This window comes from Phyllopteryx taeniolatus, chromosome 2 (genome assembly GCF_024500385.1).
Source record: "Phyllopteryx taeniolatus isolate TA_2022b chromosome 2, UOR_Ptae_1.2, whole genome shotgun sequence".
Lineage (NCBI taxonomy): Eukaryota > Metazoa > Chordata > Actinopteri > Syngnathiformes > Syngnathidae > Phyllopteryx > Phyllopteryx taeniolatus.
The window spans coordinates 22,199,475-22,218,901 of record NC_084503.1 but is presented as its reverse complement, the minus strand read 5'-3'; the positions used below and the strand labels follow the sequence as shown (position 1 = coordinate 22,218,901).

The following is a 19,427-nucleotide window of genomic DNA, read 5'->3' as shown; positions in this document are numbered from 1 at the left end:
TATTTAATTTTGATCATCTTTGATGTCCTTTTATCGGGTTTGCATGGTAATTTTGGTTGGAAATGACCAAAATGTCTTTTTTCAAGTTATTCCAGTTGGTCTTCCACTTGGCATGTGAGCCAACCGGATTTCACATTATTATGCGACATGGAAGGAGCTTTGCTCTGATTGGATCACTCATCTTCCTCAATTTAAATATGGAAAACAGCTTGGTTCTGACTGGTCCATATCACGGCATCTGCTAGCTAGAAGCTTGGGGTGGCCATTCTGACTCGCGTCCCTCACAAGAATTGGATTGCGGGGTTATTTATACACACTGAACGCCATTTGCTTTATATGCGCCACATTGATATGCTCTTCCCACCTCGGTTTTCAGCAGGTCGTCAGCAGGTCGTCAGTATGCTGGCGTTGGGCGAAGGTGTGTTGTGAGGGGCCAGCGCGACAAGTCACCGCGGCTGTATGCCACTCTGCAGGGAAACAGCCTTGCCTGCCCTTTTTATTGTGCCTTTTCTTTTCAGTTTTCTGGTTGGCTCAGATGACCTCATGCTTCCAGTTTATAGCAGGCCGACTAGTAAAAAAAAAAAAAGATTTGGTGAAATTGTAACCTATGCAACAGTGGAGCAAATGTGAGTCATGAAGGTTCTGCTCTTTTACAAGCCTCTCTCTCCTCTGAAAACATGGTTCAAAACATTCGCCATTGTTCTTTCTTTCTTTGTGTCTCTTGCTTCACCGTCGAGTCAAGGGCACATTTGTTCTCACACACAATGTAACCCTCGCAGGAATCAAAGCAAATATGCACTTCTATTCTTTCTGTATATTGTACACCAGCCACTTGTCTATAGCGCCTGAAAGGAGGCCCGCCATCGCCACTCCAGCGTCTATTTCTGTCTGGTGGAGGTGGCAGCAGACACTTGACTGACGAGTATCAGGCGGGCCCCCGTGCGGCACTTTTGTTTGGGATGATGACTGCAATCACGGGAACTGCCCACACACTAAGAGAAAAACGCTTTTCAATGGATTGAACTTTAAGTGCTCTGTACTAGCGACTGGTTTAATCTGTCAATAAAAAGCTCTGCTCATTTGCAGGCTTGGGATTGATTGTAGCAACAAACCCATGGAACAAGAACAAGAACAAGAATCTGATCCAGTAGACTTTTCGATAAAAAAAGTGGAACCGTGAATTTCCCATCTTCTGAGGTTGTATCAGTGGCGTAACCAGGACCTGATGTGGATCAAGCCCCCACCAAGTATTGTAATCCCTCCTCCTCTAAATTTCAAAATTTGTAGTTGACCAAAGAATTTCTCGGCTTCTGATGTAGTATTATAAGGGGAAACCAGTGTTCGCTTTATGTGGGAACCAATGCAAATCCAGCCCCCACAGAGTTCACCCAAGCCCACATAAACACCCCATCGCCAATGACAACTTTGCAATTAGGCCAACCAGCAAATTGCTCAGCTTCCAAGATAGTATTATAGACATGACTAGGTTTCGTGTTACTTGGGAGTCAAGCCCTCATGGAGCGGGCAGAGCACACCCGACCCCCAACAGTGGCTCCCCTCACAGTCACCCCCATACCCCCCCCCCCCCCAAAGTTGACCCACAAAGCCTCTAAATCGCGGGTATTCTGATTGTGAATGGTTGTTTGTCTATATGTGCCCTACGATTGGCTGGCGACCAGTTTAGGGTGTACTCTGCCTCTTGCCCAGAGTCAGCTGATATGGCGCCAGCACACCCGCGACCCTAGTGAGGATAAGCAGTACGGAAAATGGATGGGATGGATGGATGACTGTGTGTACATGTGCAACTCTGTACTGTGTGTGAATGGCTGACATTCTCTTTGTACTCTAAATGACTGGCAACCAATCCAGGCTGTAGTCAGCCACTCAGTTGGGACAGACTCCCGCTTCCCCATTCTCGTTAACGGGAAAAGCTGGATGCATCTATCGATACCTGAAGCTTATTCATTGTGGGCCGCGTGTTTTACTTCTATTTTTACTATCAAAGATTGCGTAGAAAATGACCTGCGTCGCTTCACTACAAAACAATACATCTCTAGTTCCCTCAATGTGAAGTGTCAAATAATCCAAATGAGATGTGACATTCCGGCACTCAGGAAGCCGAGTGGTCTCTGCTCCGCTGCGCCTCTTGTGAGACGATAAATGTGAGCATATGTTGGCATCAATTACTCAAATCATCCTTTTTGATCAAGTTTGCATCAGCTGTGTTGTTGTCGCCCCGCAGTGGAATAGGCAAACGTTAGACTTTCACAAGTTTTTATAAGACGAGGCCGAATGTTTCATAATGAGAGGCAGCTAACGAGCAGGTGGATTCTGTCGAGTGGCATCAAAAGAGCACCCGACACCTTTCCCGTCTCAACACACCACTGCTTCGCCTCCCTTCGTCTTCCCAAAATTGCGCTGTTGAGCAAAATCGCTGAAATCCATCAACAGGAGACAAGCGAGTGGAGACTGATGTGAAATTAGTTCTCTCTCCTCGTCTTCTTACACCGCTTCCTCTTCCTTCGCAGACAACTCCATTAGTGTCCTGGCCAAGCACGACACATTCCGGCGGCAGAAGCAGGAGATGTACTTCCTTCCTATCGTGGTGACGGACAACGGCAACCCACCCATGAGCAGCACCAACACCCTGACCATTCGGGTGTGCGGATGCAGCAAGGACGGTATCGTGCAGTCCTGCAACGTAGAGGCCTACGTCCTGCCCATCGGCCTTAGCATGGGTGCGCTAATTGCCATCTTGGCCTGTATCATCCTGCTTTTAGGTGAGGTTTGGCAGAGTGGTTTGAAGGTTCCATTCTAAACACCCAACTTTGGGGGGCCTTTCTGTGTGGAGCTTGCTTGTTGTCTAAATGTATGTTTACACAGGTGATCATGTTTCCACCGCCAACCTAACACATTTCTAGACAGCTCCTTGACATTGGAGCTGGATTTGGTATCTGGACATGATTACCAAACATTGATTATTGACACGGTTTAATAGAAAAGAACAAATTTCATCGACTTTGCTATCATTTGATGTTGATTGATGGATTTTCTCCAGGTGATCCTGATTACCCCACCAAAAAAAACATGTGAGGTTAACATCCAGCCAGTTTCCTTGACCAAGGAGCTACAAGGTCACATAGCCTCCAAGGTGTAGGGCAATTTAAGTCACTCTTGTCACACAAAACCTCACAAATTGCTACTCTCATAGTGTGCACACACACGTCACCAACTCTGTTATTGAACTCGGCTCATATGTGAACAGCGTAAATTAGCAGTCACCTCTTTGGCATGTGATCATTGCGCCCCACTCATCAGGTATTACCAACAACCAATGCATAATCCAGCGGTTACATTTGTGTCACATTTGGATTGAGCGTAAATTGATTAGTCATGGCTGAGAGTAAGACACAAGGATGACATAATAAAAAGATGACTGTTGTGTTACAGTCTCTAACGCTACCTAAGTGTAGCAACGGAGCGAACCCAATACTGCATGCATGAAAATAACAATATAAACAATAGAGGGCTATATCATACGGTAGACATTTTTATATCACAGCACAATATATATCGTAATATTGCACAGCACAACTTCCAGACAGTTTTTTTGACCGAGGAACTGACACAAGACCTGGATTCCCAGGGTGCTACATGGTTACTACACGCTAGTCCTCATGGATGTGTTGTCTCCGGGGATCTATATTGCACCAGCAACTACAGCATCTTTTCATCCATTTTCTCTACTGCTCATTCTGAGCTGGAGCCTACAGTATCTCAGCTGACTTTGGGCAAGCAGCGGAGAAAACCCTGGATTGATTGCTAGCCAATCACAGGGCACATGTAGGCAGACAACCATTCATCCTCACATTCAGAGCTATGTACAATTTAGTCTTCAATTAACCTTACATGCATGTTTTTGGAATGCAGGAGCAAGGCAGAGTACCTGTAAGAAAACCCATAAAAGCAGGGCAAGAAAATGCAAGCTACACTCAGGAAAGCCAACCCCAACATAAACATTTGGCTTCAAAACAGTTTCTCTGACCAAGGTGGCTACAGATGATATGGATTTGATCCCCAGATGTGGCATGGTTGCCTCTCATTCTAAAGAGTTGCACATGTGACTAAAAAATACAGTTTTTGAATTAACTTTTAAGATGAAAAAGCTTGACCTTGTTTCTTCGTGTCTGTCTCTTCCCCTTTTGCCTCGTGTCTTTCTCGGACAGTAATAGTGGTGCTTTTTGTGACATTACGGCGACACAAGAATGAGCCGCTCATCATCAAGGACGACGAGGATGTGCGCGAGAACATCATCCGCTACGATGACGAGGGCGGTGGCGAGGAGGACACGGAGGCCTTTGACATCGCCACGCTGCAGAACCCGGATGGCATCAATGGCTACTTGCCACGCAAGGACATCAAGCCTGACCTGCAGTTCATGCCGCGCGCCGGCCACAACTCGGGCCCCAACGGCGTGGACGTGGACGAGTTCATCAACGTGCGACTGCATGAGGCTGACAACGACCCCACAGCACCGCCATACGACTCCATCCAGATCTACGGCTATGAGGGCCGGGGATCGGTTGCCGGCTCACTCAGCTCTCTGGAGACCACGTCTTCTGACTCGGACCAGAACTATGACTACCTCAGGGAGTGGGGCCCTCGCTTCAGGAGACTTGGGGAACTCTACTCAGTGGGCGAGAGTGACCGGGAGACCTGACCTGAAAAAACAAAACAAGACTTTCTGAATTTTCTTTTTTCTTCTGTCCACGTGTGTATTAAGCGCTAGAGCTCTATCAGCTTTTAGAAACAGAAAACAAGAAAAAAAAAAACAGGCCACTTTTTTGTATTCTTCCTAGAGTCAAGGTATAGCAGTCATCTACATCGTAATCGTTGAGCCGAAACCAACTGTCTTTTAACTAGGAGATTCTTGTGGAGTGTAAAAACGTTAGATTCCGTTGTGGAGTGTCTAGCAGTGTTTTGGGTGTTCGTCATTGGCTGTGACTTCCAGTAGCAGAGAGCTGGTAGGCCCTGTCCAGTCAGAGAATCCTGAACGGACTTTAAAGCAATACGTGGTCTACCTTACAACAATGAATGTATGCGAGGATTTGAACAAAAAAAAGACAAAAAAGGGCGTTGGCCTTGATAAAAAGTGACTTTATCATTTGATATGTTCTCTCTCTTTGGTGGCCACATTTATAAACTGCGCTTTATACAACTCTTTGTATTTACACGCTACAGGTGGCCACATCGCCATCGCGCTAGCCTATGAAAGAAATCGAGAAGACAACAACAAAAATGTAGAAACTCTGAGGCCTTCTTTTTACAGAAGCAAGTTAAATTGTAACCTAATGTTTGTTTTTTTGGGGGGTTTATTCTTCATTACTTTTCAAGGGTTTTTGTACATCTTTTCCTTTCCATGCTCACAACTCCACAAGTGGGCTTAGCCCAAGATGTAGACAAGCTGTGGCGTTAGCGTCTTTCTGCTACGTGCTAAGACCACTATCTCACTGGCCTGGAGACTAGTTGGCGACCTGATGGCAACTTGAGTCTCCGCTGGTTGTGGAGACATCTTCGTGACGTAGCCCTGGAGTCTCTTGGAGAAAAGCCGGGTTGCCAGGAAGTTGTGGTGAAATTGAACATGTTAAATTTCATTGGAAATCTTTTGGCGACTCCTCTATATGCTCACTCTCAAGAAAAACCTTAATGTGGCTTAATGTAAGAAACCTGCTATCAATCATTACCAAAATGTATGTGGACATTTCTACTTATGGCTACTTCAACCTCTGAAAATATCACAACGATTGCCTCAATACTTTGGATTTAATGGACGTTGAGTTTTCCTCTTATATAGAAAAAGCTTAACATGGCTTAATGTCACAAAACTGCTAGCAATCGTCACCCAAATTTATATGGACATCTCTACCTATGCCCACTTTAACCACTGAAAATATCCATCACCCCAATATTTTGGATTTTATGGACGTTAAGCCTCATGTTGTGTTCATTTCCTGTTCAACAAGTTTGTGTTCCCGGTCTGAAATTACCATTCCAATAAGAATCACTATTAAAAAAAACAAAACTATTTATCCACATTATCACTACTTGCTGAGTTACATGTCTTAATTAACTTAGCTTTTAGTGAATATTAAAAGTTAAAGTTTTACACTTTTATATGTTTTTAGTGGCAAGTGTTATTGATCTGATCTTATACACTTGAAAGCAAGTTCTAAAAATCACAATTACTGGAATATTTTACCGATATGAAATATTCAGATAACACATGGTATACTGTTTATATTAACTTTGGGTCAAAGTTATCAAGGACATTTGCTTTGAAACCATATACATTTTGTATATCCATCCATTTTCTGAGCCGCTTCTCCTCACTAGGGTCGCGGGCGTGCTGGAGCCTATCCCAGCTATCATCGGGCAGGAGGCGGGGTACACCCTGAACTGGTTGCCAGCCAATCGCAGGGCACATACAAACAAACAACCATTCGCACTCACAGTCACACCTACGGGCAATTTAGAGTCTCCAATCAATGCATGTTTTTGGGATGTTGGAGGTAACCGGAGTGCCCGGAGAAAACCCACGCAGGCACGGGGAGAACATGCAAACTCCACACAGGCGGGACCGGGGATTGAACCCGGGTCCTCAGAACTGTGAGGCTGACGCTCTAACCAGTCAGCCACCGTGCCGCCACATTTTGTATACAGTTACAAAAAAGTAGCACCTGTTCTGTTCCTGGTGAAAAGTGACCATGAATATTTGAATTGGTTAGAAAGGAAATTATTCCAAAACAGCACTGGACATTTTCACAACATTCACAACATGCCTAGATCAGACTAGAGGATTTTATTCCTGATATTGGACCAATTTGCTATCATGGGCGATTTCGCAGATCAGGCACGACATATTTTTTTGGGAACGACAAAACTTCTTGAAGTGTGACACATTCTACGATCAACGATTTGGCCCTGCGATAGCCCTATGACGCCAAAATGAAAAGTCTACCCTGTATGATTTTGTTTTGGTTATCTTCTGTGTAGCGTGACATATCAATGACAACATCAGAATCAGAATCATCTTAATTTTGCCAAGTATGTCCAAAAAACACACAAAGAATTTGTCTCCGGTAGTTGGAGCCGCTCTAGTACGACAACAGACAGTCAATTGACAGAGAACACTTTTGAGATAAAGACATTGAGAAAACAGTCACTGAGCAATAAAGGGTTACTAGTTATCTGGTAATGCCGGTACAGTTTTTATTTTATTTATTTATTTACTTTGCTGCATAGTTTCTCTTTGCAATGTTAATTTCTTTAGTCAGCTGGTTTCTTTAGTCAGCTGGTTTCTAGTGCGATTATACAGGGCCCTGTCCCCGCTTTGATATGCGTCCTCCTTAGCTTGGCGAAGTTGCTTAAGTTTGGCAGTGAACCACGACTTGTTGTTATTGAATGTGCGAAATAAACTTTGTTGGTACACACGCATCTCACAGAAACTAATATACGATGTGACAGTGTCTGTATATTCATCCAGGCTGCCAGCGGAATTTTCAAAGACACTCCAGTCAGTGCAGTCTAAACAGCTTTGAAGTCCTATCTTTGCTCATTGGTCCACCTTTTCACTGTTTTCACTGTAGGCACCGCGCATTTGAGTTCTTGCCTGTATGTTGGTATTAAGTGAATTAAGCACTGATCAGACGAGCCCAGGGCTGCACGGGGTATGGCACGGTAGGTTTTTGTGATTATTTTGTATTTAGCGTCTTTATACTTTATTATTTAAGCCCCTTTAAAACACATTCGCTGCCATTGACGGCTTTAGAAGTCAAATATCCATGTTAACTGGGAAGGCTGGCATTTATGACGATTACTGTACTAACCTCACTAAATTTGCAATTTGCATTGCAATTGCACAAATTAGTCATAATGCTTAAAAGAATAAATCAATTACAAAATTATTAAAATATTTACTTAGCACTGACATTCCAACAATGCCTCATCTTGTGTCTTGATTTTGTGTACACCGTGTACAGAACCTTTCCAATAAATTAGAATATCATCGAAAAGTTCATTTACATAATTCCATTCAAAAAGTTAGACTTTCATAGATTATAGATTCAGGGCCTACAATTTAAACAATTTCAAATATTTATTTGTTTATTTTTACATAATTTGGGCTTCCAGCTCATAAAACCCACGAAATCAGGAATTCCAAAAATTAGAATACTGTGAAGAAATCATCATTTACTTCTCAGTTTTTGTAGAAAAAAAGAAAGAAATTAGGGTCACATTAAATCAATCAAAATATGGTACTTTCAAAACGATATGTTAATCTTCAGTACTTGGTTGAGAATCCCTTTGCTTTAATCACTGCCTCAATGTGCCATGAGGCAATTAGCCTGTAGCATTGCATGGGAGTTATCGAAGCCCAGATTTCCTTGATTCTTGGTGTCAGTTCTTTGTTTTTGGGTCTGGTGCTCCTCATTTGTCTCTTGATAATACCCCATAGATTCTCAATGGGGTTTAGATCCGGCAAGTTGGCTGGCCAGTAAAGCACTGTGATGGCCATGGGCATCAAACCAGGTTTTGGTGCTTCTGGTGGTATGGGCAGGGGCCAGGTCCTGCTGGAAGATGAAATCTGCGTCTCCATACAGATCCACAGCAGAAGGAATCATGAAGTCCTCTAAAACATTCTAGTAGACTGTTGCGATGACCTTGAATTTAAGAAAGCAGAGGTTACCAAGACCTGCACTGGACATTGCACCCCGAATCATGACTGACTGTGGATATTTCACACTGGACCTCAAGCAGATTGGGTTCTGTTCTTCACCCGTCTTCCTCCAAACCCTTGTACCTTGATTCCTGAATGGAAGGCACATTTTACTTTCATCAGAAAAGATGACCTTAGACCACTGGCCAAAAGTCCAGTCCTTCTTCTCCTTGGCCCAGTTGAGATGCTTCCTAGGTTGGCTCAGGCTCAGAAGTGGCTTGACCTGAGGAACTCGACAGTTGTAGCCCAATTCCCGGATGCGCCTGAATGTGGTGTTTTTTGAAGCTGTGACTCCCGCCTCATTCCACTCTTTCTCTGAATCTCTGCTAGATTCTTAAATCTTCTTTGTTAGATAATCCGCTGAAGCCCACGGCTTTTGCTGATCCATCTTCTCCTGACACCTTTTGTCCTTCCACTAGACTTTCCATTGATATGGTTGGACACAGCACTCTGTGAACAGCCAGCTTCCTTAGCTCTGAACTTTCGTGGCTTACCCATCATATGGAGGATATCAATGACGGTCTTCTGGCCAGTTGTCAAGCCTGCAGTCTTCCCCATATTGAACCCAACTGAGACAATTGTACCAAACTGAAACAATTGAATGACACCTGGGGAAACCTGTGGAGGTGCTTCGAGTTTAGGAGATGATTAGTGTGTGACACTCTTGATCACGGTTTCTCGTTGCATCATCACAACATCCTGTCTGTGATGGGATGTTTCGGTGATAAAAGAATTTCAGAGCGACACTGAAAATGCAGTTTTGGGACATTTTCGGCAGGCGAAAATGTTCAATTGCTTCGAAATTTGTACTGGTCTGAGCGGGCCAGTGTGTATAAGTAGGTGGTGGCCCGACATGGTGGTGTTGATGTCGGACCCTGGGTTATCTGATCCCGTCCTAATTTGAAAAGATAACGCACACTGATCGTAATAGACGGGATATGCTGGTATCGTAATAAATGCGTCGTATTACCAGTGGCTGACAGAGATACGGCAAGATTTTAAGACAGTAGTCTGACATAGTACCATCATAAAAGACCAAATTTGTCTTATTATCTGATGCAGGCACAACAAGAACAACAACATGTTAAGCAGTCCATCATATATTTTTCCTCAAGCTTGTTACTTTTGATCGTCACCACCATGGTCAATATTTTGGGACAGTGGCTCTTCACCAAGGGCGTAGGAGGTGAAGAAAATTATCACGTTATGGTTTGTCCCTTGAGACCTGCAGTCATCTACAGAACCATAAGTTTCCCTTGGTTCTTTTCGAGAGCACCGTCTGTCCCAATATCTACCTGCATTTTCCGTGGCATCACCTGTCATGGCATCACATGTTGCCCATATCATTATGCCATATACTGTGTCGCTTGGCATATATTGCTTGAAAGGGCAACATCCCCTAAAAGTGACATGACACTCATCTTGTGATGTTTTTGACTAGGTTTTAGAGATGTGTGGCAGACGCTCCACCCACTTGTCACAAACGTCTCTCTGCCAGTTTGTCTTATTTACGAAGGTCTGGTCTTGTATCCAAGTTCAATCACCCTTGACAACATGATTTTTTTGCAGAGACATGGTGACCTGAAAAAAGTTGACCGACCAGACATCCCATAAACTGCTTGTAGATTTGTTTTTGAATGTACCTGCCAAGACCCATGTATGTGCTGACCCCTGTCTGGGTAAGCAACTTCCCCCTCTTGTCCCCTCTAAATTGGTCATATTTACCACAGTGGTTAGAATGTAGTCAATCAGGAACAGTTCAAAGCAGGATTTGGTGCCATCAGTCCATGATACGGCATATTTTGTAGGTCCGGGGGTCATCCTGATGACATTTTCAGTCGGGAGATGACCAGGATAAGTGACAGCAAACTCAGCATGGCCGTCTTCTTCATCTCTGGATTCCTCCTCATCAGTTATTTCTTGGTCTTGATTATATTCCATGTAATCTTCAGTTTCTGACACCTCAAATCCATCCTCACTGTCATTTTCTTGGCCTCTCCCCTCCTCATTAATGTGGTGACCATCAAATATTTAATCAAGAACTTCACTTAAGGTATATCAATCTGCCATGGTGCTGCCACACAATGGACTGTGAGCAAAGCCTCAAAAAGTGTTATATACCTAACTGTCATCACAGATGTTGTTCCCACAACATCAGAGCTACTGGGCAAAGGTTCTGGAAGTGGCTGCTGGGGGACCAAGGGTGTGAGCATGCGTGCGTGTGTGTGTGTGTGCACGCGCGCGTGTATGTGTGTGTGGAGGAGGGAAAATTTGTGGTGGGGTGGGGGGTTTGTTGGGGGGTCAAGTCTGTGGGAAATGTCCTCCATGTGACATATAAGCATTTTCCTGAGCTCCGCTTTTAGTCATTGTTGACTCACCCATTCATTTCTAATGACCAGTCATTTTTCACCGTGAACATGAAGTGTATAAAAGTTGAATAAAACGCACAAAATTAAATGCATATCAATACATTTGAAATCCTCTTTGTAGACAAAGTCATGAAATCTTATGTTAATCTGAACAAGTTAAATACAATTTTCAGAGCGAAATCTTCAATCGTTCAAATTTGACCGGAACACAACAAGTGTTAAAGCATTTTCCATTTATAAGCATTTATATATACTGTATATAGGCCTATATCAGCAACCTCCGGGTTGTGACATTATCTGGAGACATCTCGTAGACATCTTCCTGGTGAGAGCGCAAGCAATATTTTGGTCTCCTGGGTCGCCGCGACTGATCAACCTTAGCAGCATCAACAACGTCTCCACCAGTGAGATAGGCCCCTAACTCAGCATCCGATTTGCCCCCCCACAAAAAAAAAGACACAAAACCAACCCGTGTACATATTGTGCGTACACTGTATGATACGAGTAAAAAAGGAAAAAAAAAAGCTTGTGCTGTACATAACATTACTGCTAACTTCATTAGCTCCAGACAAGGCAGGTAGAGAATTCCGAATTTCAGAAGCATAATAAGAAAGTAGACTTAATGGTAACTACCGATGAGCGTGTTCTACCTTCCGCTCACCTTTTCTACCATGCTTTCAGTGCTTATCAGTGTGTATGTTCAATTATTTACTCCCCTGTACTGTAATCTCTCAAGATTACCCTGTATTGTTTCCTACTTTGTCAAATATATTTTTATAAATAATGCTGAATGAGTGCTGTCTTCTACTTAAAGAGTGGTGAGAAGGGGGTAACCAAAGAGGATCGAGTAGACAACAAGCAGTGCGCCTTGAGATGACATCATCATTGCGAACTTATTGACAACAGTTGAATATGTACCTTGGTTTTAAGGTCAGGGTTCCGTTCACATTAGGTACATAAAGGGAAGAAAATGCAAGTGCTTACATCTTTTCTTTTAAAGAACCATGGGATGTAGTGCAATAGTCACTAATAATTAGTATTTAGGGTGGGTGCTTGTGTTAAAAGCTTTGTGTTAAAGGGTTATGGGTAAGGGTTTAGGAGTTTAGGATTTAGAGTTAGTGATAGTGGTGGGGTCTTGGGTGAGAAAAAGATGCTCTATTTGTGGTAGATGACGTTTTCAGCATTCTGGCAGGGTTGTACAATTATAGGGATCATAAGGATGGGCATCAGGTTTTCCTTGTGTTAGCTTATTGTCATCTTAGCGATATACAGTATAGCATACTGTGCAGCCAATACAGATGTATTATCCTGCATTGGAAGAACATTCAATTTCTCTAACTGTCTAACCTTTTGGGGTTAAGAGATGATAGCGTTAAGGGGATAGGTTTACAGTTAGGGGTTAGGGTTTGGTTTAGAATTAAGGGTATGGTTGGGTTTCGAGATAGAGTTAGGTTAGATAAAAACAGGGTTGGTTTAGGGTTAGAGTTGATGGTAATGTTTGGGGTTAGGGTTAGACGGTAGGATTTGTGTGAGGGTTAAGGGGTCGCGTTAGAGTTTTACGATTTGGGTTTAGCTAGTGTTAGAGTTAGGGAGTAGGGTTAAAGGTTAAGGTTAGGTGTATTGGTAGGGATAGGGAGTAAAATCAGGTTAAGTGTAGGGATGGAGTTAGCTGTTAGGGTTTGGGATTATTGTTGGCTTTAGAGTTTGGAGGAAATTTTAGAGTTCGGGAGGTAGGATTAGGTTTAGAATTAGATTCGAGAACCCTATTGATTTTAAAGATACCATACTTGTGGGCGTTTGAGCAAGAGTTAGTTATTTTGAGCATTCTGCCAAGGTTACATTAGTATAGGAATGATAAAAATGGGGCTCAGGTTCTTCTTTTCACTTTGGCCATATTCTACTTAGCAGCCATAATAACCTACGTCACTAGAACATTCGACTTCTAGAATTCTAGAAAGTCTCGTAACCTTTAAGGGTCATGGTTCGGTTAGGGTTGGTTGTTAGCACACTTTTACTCTTATCAAAGCCAGAAGCCAACAACTAGAGGGGTTCAACAAGTCACCAAGTAGTTCCCATTGGATTTGACTTATTAATAAATGAAGTTAAAGCAAGGGTTTATGGGTTTAGTAAACATATATCAACAAACATCTATAATCTTGCTGACCCTTTAAAAAACTCTAGAATTGTAACTTGCAGTTCCAAAGCAATTCCAGTCCTGCGTGATGCTATTGTTTCCTCTAATCTTAAAAAGTGTGAAGAAGAAGTCTGACTTTGTGAATGAGATGGGAAGAAAAAAAAACACAGTAAATTGGAACATTTCATCAGAAAATAAAGTCCCAAGAAAGCCTTGTAACACCCGCACGCTTATGATTTAAAAGCAGGGAGTGCGAAGAAACAACAGGGCGGACGGACCAGTTGTGTTGAATCTGTTGTAAGAAAGCCGGTGGCAGGTTTATGCATCATCTAACAGCAGGATAAGCGGCCCTGTAGCTTTCCATTTCCTACGCTTCTGTTCACTTACTCACCGACTTTCTTTTTTTATGCCTCCCTCCCTGCTATAAATGTCAGTTTGCTGCCTCTCTCTGTGCTGCACACACAGAAATGGATTTTAACACACTTGACTCACTGTGCTATCCTTATAGCTTAGAAATAGAAACAAAACGAACGACTAGAACTAATCTTTACAATAAAAAAACAAACAAACTCTGTGCACCCGCTGTTATGAACGCACACATGCGTTTGCACCGTGTATGAAACCACCTCCGTGCACAAGAGAAATACACTGAATGTATAGAAAATATCCATAGATTTAAAAAAGCAGGTACAATCATATAATTGATGTGATCACTCTTCTGGAGTTATTCATGATAACCGCAACCTTGCACAGAAATAAACCCACTTGAAATAATTCATAAGATAAAATAAAGTCCGTGGCACGTACGCACATGCAATGTACATGTCGTGACTATTCTGATCGTTCCTTCCACCAGTTATTCATGATAACTACTATCTTGCATAATAGAAATTAATAGAATGATGAGAAATATTCGATAGTGTTAAAAAAATTTTTTAAATGGTCCACGTCAGGCATGGACACAGGCAATTGTACAATCATGTAATTGTTGTGATTGCTCACTTGCCAGTTGATCATGAAAACTGCCATCTTGCACAATAGAATTAGACAACTAGAAGTACTCCACGAAGTAAAAAAAAACATGTTCACCGCACATGCCCTCCGTGATTCATGTCAGTGTCATGTATCACGGGATCACTCCTCCCACCAGTTAATGAGGGGAACTGCCACCTCGCACAATAAAGAATAAACACAGCTATTAGAAGTAACCCAAAGATTGATTTACTTTAAAGAAGAAAAAAAAGCAGATGCTTGTGCTTATCAAACATGTCATGATTAATGTAATGGCTCCTCTCGACAGTTACTCATAATTGTCATAACCTTACAGTTACTCATGATTATCACAATACAAACTGGCAGCGTGGAATAGAGGGTAAGCGTACGGGCTGCAGCGAGGGTCACCGGCTCGTATCCCCCACCTGAGTGCAAGTCACCGTTGTGTCCCTAGGCAAGACACTTAACCCAAATTGCCTGTGAATGAAAGTGGTTGGATGTTTGGTTGTGGTCGGAGGCGCAGAATGGCAGCTTTTGTCAGACTACCCCATGGCAGGTGTGATGGTGGAGTGAGTGAATAATGTGTGTGTAATGCATTATTATTATTATTATTATTATTATTATTATTATTATTATTATTATCCATCCATCCACTTTCCGTACTGCCTATCCTCACTAGGGTCGCAGGCGTGCCGAAGCCTATCCGAGTTGACTCTGGGCGAGAGGCGGGGTACACCCTGAACTGGTCCCCAGCCAATCGCAGGGCACATACTGTATAGACAAACAACCATCAGCACTCGCATTCACACCTATGGGCAATTTAGTTTGCAGTAATCATGACAATTTACATTTGCATGCACATGTGCCAAGGAATAGCACATATTTCCTCACAGTTCTGAGGACCCAGGTTCAAATCCGGCCGCGCCTGTGTGGGTTTTCTCCGGGTACTCCGGTTTCCTCCCACATCCCAAAAACATGCATGGTAGGTTAACTGCTATCACACCAAGCGCCAGTTATTGATCCATAGGGATGCCACTGTGCACAATATAAATAAACACAGTAATTAGAAATAATTTACAGAGTAAAGTCAAAGTCCACTGCACATGCTTGTGTTCAGCGTATGTGTTGTATATACTGTGATGCCTGTTATTCATGATAACTTGCACAACAGACATACAGCATACACATGTAGTGTACTGACTAAAATGTGTTGAACTGTATTTGTTTGAATTGCTGTTGTGAAAACTAGTTAAAAGTTTGTTTGGTTCTTTGTGTGGATGGATACTGGGGTGTCCTGCGTCCCGAGGGGTCTGTGAACATTTCAGGGTTTTTTTTGTTTTAATGATTGATTGAAGGGGTGGTGGTCCAATGGGATTGGGGGAAGGAGGTGGGTCGTGGAGAGGAAGAGCGGGAGATGCGGGACCAGAGAGAGAGAGTTTTTTTGGCGGGGGTCTGACCTGGTTTTTGGACACGAACGGATGCTTGGACTGTTTTTGGACACGAACGGATGCTTGGACTGTTTTTGGACACGAACGGATTCTTGGACTGTTTTGAACGCGAACGGATTTACTATTTCAAAGCCACGGGTCCTGTCTGCTGAACGCCATGCCTCCTGCCTTCTCAACGCCACCGGGCTGCCGCTTCGACGCTACGGGATCCAGTCGTGGTGCCTACTGAAGCGTTTTGAGGGCTCGTTCCTACGACAATCGGTTTGGGTTTTTTTTCCCCCAGTGAACTGAGGGTTCAACGGTTTTGTGAGTACTGCCCATGAGGGCTACATGTGGGGGCTCGTCCGGGATCGTTATTGTTCACTAGTGTATTGGTGAGCAAAGAGAGAGAGAAAAAAAAAGGAAGAAATTCGGTCAATGTTGACCGGGGTTGTAATAGTACTGTAATCACAATACTGAGTGTGTTTTGTGTGACTGGTTTTGAAAAAAAAAAAAAAAAAAACTCAAAACAAAACATGGAGTCCGAACAAATAATCAAATGGTGTGACGACAAAGGTATTGATGTTAAGAAATCTATTGTGCTTAGCGGGGTTTCTCTTGATGTTACTGATGAGAACATTTATAAGGTACTTGATGAAGTTAAAATTTTTGGTCGCACTAAAATCAGAGGACGGTGTCTAACACGCACAAACAACAATCAGTCCGTATTAGTTGAGACCACACATGACATGACTAAAACTGACTTACCTGAACAGTTGGTTGCTGGGGACCCGTCAGACTTGTGGGTAGTAAGTGTCCCTGATTTTCAGACTTTCCATGTGACTAGTGACAAAAGAGGTTTCCAATCCAAGCTAGTATCATTCTTAGCCAGTGAAGGAAAGACTTTAGATGATGTGACAGGTTTGCTTAAGACCACGCCTGCCCCACCCACTGTTCCTGACTTGAACACAGAGCTTGTCAATGCCATCTCTTTGCTTTTGGATAAATGTCAGTTCTGCTGTCCCTCTGTAACCTATCTTGGGCATGTCGTTTCTAGCAATGGCATTGCTACTGATCCTTCAAAGATCGAAGCTGGGAAGGCCGTAGCGAGCGCCAAAAATCACCTCGGGTGCTCGATAGAAGCGAGACTGGATGTAAGTGTACACACGCTGGTGCTCGAAGCAGCTGGAGCCAAAGTCTATCACCTTGATGCCGCTGCGTCCCTGCTGTTTGAGAAGAATGTTCTCAGGCTTGAGGTCACAGTGGATGATTCGGAGCCTGCTCAGGGCTTCCAGGCACTGCAGGATAGAGTGTGCAAACTTCCTGACCAGAGGCAAGCTGAAGCCCTGAAACTTGTTGCGCTTGATCAGCTCGTAGAGGTTCATGCTGAGCAGCTCGAAGGTCATACAGATGTGGTTGCGGAAGGTGAAGTGTTCCAGCATGTGCACCACATTCATGGTGCCATTGCGGTCTTGCTTGCGCAGGTGCTCCAGGATGCGGATCTCCTCCTGCGCCTGTCGGTGGAAACGCTTCTCGTTGCGGACCATCTTGAGAGCCAGGTGCTGCTGCAGTTTGTGGTCGTAGACTTTGGCCACCTGACCGAAGCTGCCTTTGCCAATAATCTTGAGAAACTCGTAGCGGTAAGCCAAGTGGTCATGGGGGACGTTGATATAACCGCCATGCTCGTCGTCATAGCCGCAGTTGTTGCTGCCACTGGTGACGACAGGCCTCTTCTTGGCATTGGGTCCCACAAAGTAGATGTCTGGGTAGGAGTGGATCTCGCTCTGCTCAAGGCTGGTCAGTTGAGTTCGGTACAGTCTCACGGCCAGTTCTGGTGTCAGGGGGCCACACAGCTTGGTACTGTTTCCTCCATTGGCAACCCCGTGAGAGCCAGAGGTGTCATTAGAGTCCTTACTGGATTCAGAGCTGTCGACGCTGTGATCCTTGGACAGGGTGGTTGCTGGTGCCAGTTTACTGGGCGTCTGATCGGTGGTCCCGCTGTTCTGAGGTGCGGCCGTGGTAATGGCACCGATCTTGCGATTGTTAGCGGAGTCCTCGTACAGATACTTGACCTTCAGCTGGCCACCGCGCACGGTGGTTATCTGATCCCTCATCACACCCTTGTTGCTGACAGCTGTGAGCTTGGGCATGGGGGGCAGGCCAGAAGGACTGTTTGTGTCCGTGTCCTCTTTGAGGATGTGGTCCGTCCTCATGTACGAGTCGTAAAGTCCATCACCGTGACGTGCTGTTGCTATTGGGCCCTCTGGCTTTCTGCTTATGATCATCATGCTTGTAATTAGTTGGTGATGCCAGCATCCGAAGTGAATAAAAGAGGCCGAAAACCGTAAAAAAATAAATTAAAAAAAATATATATATATTTTTTAAAGTTACATGGCCAACTGAGCTGATGGCACTTTTAACAAAGCTTGTATTTGGCGCAGTGTCCAAAAACTACCCTGAGTTGTGTTTTCGACTTGTTTCCACGACTGTTGCCGAAAGTTGCTCAGCAATCCGTTTTGCTCGCACTTGTGTTGTGTGTGAGCTGCTAACATTAGCCGAGGTAGCAGCAGGGAGACGCTGGTGGTGGGGGGGGGTGTGGTGTGCTGTTGTGCAGAACTTTGCGGACCAGGCTAACAAACGAAAACATCCGGATGTGTCATTGTTGTTAAAAGAGTGGGAAAAGTTAAAGGTCAAGGACTCTGTACTGTACCGAATCAGTAAGCCTCCCAACAAACCAGTTCGACAACAACTCTTACTCCCACAGAAGTTCCGAGAAACTGTTCTTCAGTCTTTGCATGACCAGTCAGGTCACCTTGGGTTTGACAAAACCTATGGGTTGGTGCGAGAGAGATTTTACTGGCCTCGTATGAAAACACAGGTTGAGACGTATTGTAAAAATTGTCCAAGGTGTATTCAGAGAAAAACGCTGCCCAAGAGAGCTGCTGGGTTGTCACATCTTACCAGTGAGGGGCCGATGGATCTTGTCTGTATGGATTTCTTGACAATTGAGCCTGACTCCAGAAACATTTGTAATGTTCTTGTAATTACAGATCACTACACACGTTATGCTCAAGCTTTTGTGACTAAGGATCAAAAGGCGTCAACAGTTGCTAAGGTCCTGTGGGAACAATATTTTGTCCACTATGGTCTACCGAAGCGAGTACACTCGGATCAAGGCAGAGATTTCGAGAGCCGCCTCATTCATGAACTGTTGAGTATGCTTGGTATAAAGAAGTCTAGAACCACACCCTACCACCCGCAGGGTGACCCGCAACCTGAGCGTTTCAATAGAACTCTTCTCAACATGCTCGGTACTCTTGATGCGCAGGACAAAAGTAAATGGAGTAAATACATCAGTCAGCTGGTGCATGCATACAACTGCACGCTAAATGAGTCAACAGGCCACTCGCCATATCTTCTCATGTTCGGTCGAGAGGCTAGACTGCCAGTAGATGTGGCATTTGGAGTCTCAAGTGATGGTACATCCACCAAGTCCTATCTGAAATACGTCAAAAACATGAAACGAGAATTACAGACTGCCTACCAGCTCGCCGAGAGCATGGCTAGAAAAAAAAATGAAGGGAACAAACAACGCTACGATCAGAGAGTTTGTTTCTGTCCATTAGTCTCTGGTGACAGGGTGTTAATCAGAAATCTTGGACTGCAAGGAAAACACAAGCTAGCTGATCGTTGGAAAGCTACACCATACGTTGTGGAGAGTCAACTCC

The 19,427-nt window shown here is 43.9% G+C and overlaps 2 protein-coding genes across 5 annotated transcripts in view; one reads left to right on the top strand and one right to left on the bottom strand.

Moving 5' to 3' along the window:
* cdh8 (cadherin 8) overlaps nucleotides 1–11,931 on the top strand; it is a 253,702-nt gene extending 241,771 nt beyond the window's left edge. For 3 of the 4 annotated variants that reach the window (XM_061765341.1, XM_061765340.1, XM_061765346.1), the window contains 2 exons: nucleotides 2,529–2,780; nucleotides 4,227–11,931. In XM_061765341.1, the coding sequence (XP_061621325.1) occupies nucleotides 2,529–2,780; nucleotides 4,227–4,720 (746 nt within the window). In that variant the 3' untranslated portion in view covers nucleotides 4,721–11,931. The remainder of the gene's footprint in view (nucleotides 1–2,528; nucleotides 2,781–4,226) is intronic. The other variant, XM_061765342.1, reaches the window with a different exon arrangement.
* A 4,522-nt stretch (nucleotides 11,932–16,453) lies between these two features.
* LOC133473708 (dual specificity tyrosine-phosphorylation-regulated kinase 2-like) lies at nucleotides 16,454–18,162 on the bottom strand. The gene has a single exon (XM_061765329.1). The coding sequence runs from the start codon at nucleotides 17,985–17,987 to the stop codon at nucleotides 16,779–16,781; it is 1,209 nt and encodes a 402-aa protein (XP_061621313.1). The 5' UTR covers nucleotides 17,988–18,162; the 3' UTR covers nucleotides 16,454–16,778.
* Nucleotides 18,163–19,427: the final 1,265 nt, after the last annotated feature.

Bases quoted from the DNA above. Each gene is read 5' to 3' on its own strand.
- LOC133473708 (XM_061765329.1), bottom strand. From the start codon at position 17,987: ATGATGATCATAAGCAGAAAGCCAGAGGGCCCAATAGCAACAGCACGT.